This window comes from Oxyura jamaicensis (genome assembly GCF_011077185.1).
Source record: "Oxyura jamaicensis isolate SHBP4307 breed ruddy duck chromosome 2 unlocalized genomic scaffold, BPBGC_Ojam_1.0 oxy2_random_OJ92124, whole genome shotgun sequence".
Lineage (NCBI taxonomy): Eukaryota > Metazoa > Chordata > Aves > Anseriformes > Anatidae > Oxyura > Oxyura jamaicensis.
This window is the reverse complement of record NW_023303552.1, coordinates 1-2252: the sequence shown is the minus strand read 5'-3', so window position 1 is coordinate 2252 and position 2252 is coordinate 1. Positions and strand designations below refer to the sequence as shown.

The 2252-nt window shown below is 55.8% G+C and overlaps 1 protein-coding gene across 1 annotated transcript; it reads right to left on the bottom strand.

The window, feature by feature from the left end:
* Window positions 1–195: 195 nt before the first annotated feature.
* On the bottom strand, window positions 196–2131 carry LOC118157040 (gamma-crystallin N-like; the record flags this gene model as incomplete). The annotated part of the gene is made up of 2 exons (XM_035311293.1): window positions 196–473; window positions 1808–2131. Coding segments are annotated over 2 exons (474 nt in total), but the record flags the coding sequence as incomplete, so codon positions are not given.
* Between the last annotated feature and the right edge of the window lie 121 nt (window positions 2132–2252).

The following is a 2252-nucleotide window of genomic DNA, read 5'->3' as shown; positions in this document are numbered from 1 at the left end:
GAAAGAAAGAAAGAAAGAAAGAAAGAAAGAAAGAAAGAAAGAAAGAAGGAAAGAAAGAAAGAAATGAAGATTGAGTTTTAAGTTCCATGCACCTTCAAGGTGTCCCAGAGTTCTTGTAACCCTTCACCCATGCCCTTTGCAGCAGCTCCCATTCCCACTCAATACCAGAGCCACCAAAATTCATCTTTAGGCTTGACTAACACTTTGAGGCTCCCCCAAACTCCTCCAGCATCAACAGGCTTTCCCCCGCTGGCTCCTTTACAGCCGCATCCCTCGCTCTGACGCTGGCCCCGGAGGGCGTACGGAAGGGACGTGGTGAGTACTCACGCGCCGTCGCCGTACACCTTGATGGCATTGACGCAGGGCTTGTCCCAGCCCTGCCCCTGCAGCGAGGGGCAGTCCTCAGTGAGCTCCAGGCTGCGGCCGCTGAACCGGCTCCCCTCGAAGATTTCCATTCTGTAGTGCTCGCCGTGCTGGGGGCAGAGGGAGTGGAGTCAGCCGAAAAAACATACAACACAAACCAACCCACGGTGAGTTGTTTCCCCAGCTTCTGCGAGATAAAGAGGGAAGGGTGTTTTGGGGTGGAAATGGGGGGAAAAACTCGTGCCATAACCTCGTGCCACCTCCCAGCCACACCAAGCTGCAGCCGCTGCGCTCGTGTGGGCACACGCAGCCCACCTCTTCCCTGTGAATCCCCCCCCCAAAAAAGATGTCATAATGTTTCCCCCAACTAATTAATGAGGAATTTGCCGCTCTGCCTTTCTTGAAGAACAGAAATGAAACAGAGAAGAGGAAGGGAAACCTTCGCAGCAGCATCATTACGTGAGCCTGGGAGGGTGAAATGAGGTGAATTCCTCTGGGGAGAGTCCTGCAGCCCGCTGCCTAGGTACACGGGGCAGAGTGAGCTGAAAGGGGTTTCTGAAGCCAAATTCAAGGAATACCTAAACGCATACTTCAAATAAACCATGCCGAGGCACGGAACAGCTGGGCTGTGGTGCCAAACCCCACAGCAGGCGAGCGGATACGGCGCCTGAGCAAACATTCCTCCGGGAATCTGCACTGCAGAAACACCTGAAAGCGCTCACGGACATCCAGAGGGGGAAAAGAGAGGGCCAGGAGGGGAGGAGCACCCCCTGCTCTGGCTCTGGGCCCCGGGAAGCATCCCTCTGTGTAGGGACCAGCAGCAGGAGCGGTGAGCCATGCCCTGGGGTGCTTTGGGAAGGATATTCCCATCACCATGCCAAAAAGCGGCTGGCGAGAAACCCCTCCAGGCTCGGATGGGTTGGGTGGTTGCCCTGGGGGTCCCGAGGGCTGGGAGAATCAAACAGGGAGAATGAACCCAGATTCAGTTCACTTTGCTGCTTCTTAACCTTCACAATTACACCTTCCTCCAGGTGGTGCTTTAAAAAGCTTCATAAGGAGAGGGCTCTCCATCTGGGGAAAAAAATAGGTGGTAGTCTGGAATCATTGTGATTTTTTTTTTCCAATAGCAGAGAAGTCAGATAAAATCCAGCAGGAGCAGCTGCCCCATGGGTCCGGCTTGGGAAGCCCCTGGGGCTGAGCTGCCATGGCCCCCACTTACCCCAGCACTGAGCCTCCACCTCTGCTCCATCTTGAGCATCTCGCAGCAACCCACATGAAAAAGGCATGCGATGCCATCAGGACGTCCCCACCTCCTTTGCAAACCTCAGGAGCAAACCCATTCCCATCGAGGCCGTTGTGTTTCGTGCCCTGTGGCATCTCCGTCCCCTCCAAGGCTTCATCCACAACATGGACACGCTCGGCCAAGCCGTGGGCAGCCACTCACCATCCCCACGGGCCGGCAGGAGCCCAGGCGGTCGCCACGGCCGTTCCAGCGATGGAAGTGGGGGTACTCGCCGTGCTCCAGCACGTACTGCTGCCCTCGGAGGTTGGGGTGGGTGAAGCAGACCCAAGCCCCGCTCCGGACACAGATGGAGTTGACCCGGTTGAGGAAGCCTCGGTCCTGGAAGCTGCTGCAGGTCCCACAGACATCCAGCCTCCTGCCCGTGAAGCATTTCCCTTCGTAGAAGGTGATCTGTGGTGGGTAGGAGAAGGGCACGGTGGTGATGAGCAGGGCACAGCCAGGCCCTGATGTCAAGCCATCAGGAACCTCTCACAGATGCATTTCGGGGTCTGTATGTTTTTTAGCTACTTCCCAAGAGGAGCATGCAACCATCCCCGGCTTTTTTTTTTTTTTTTTCTGAGAGCCGTGTTTGTTTTTCTGGGAAGGC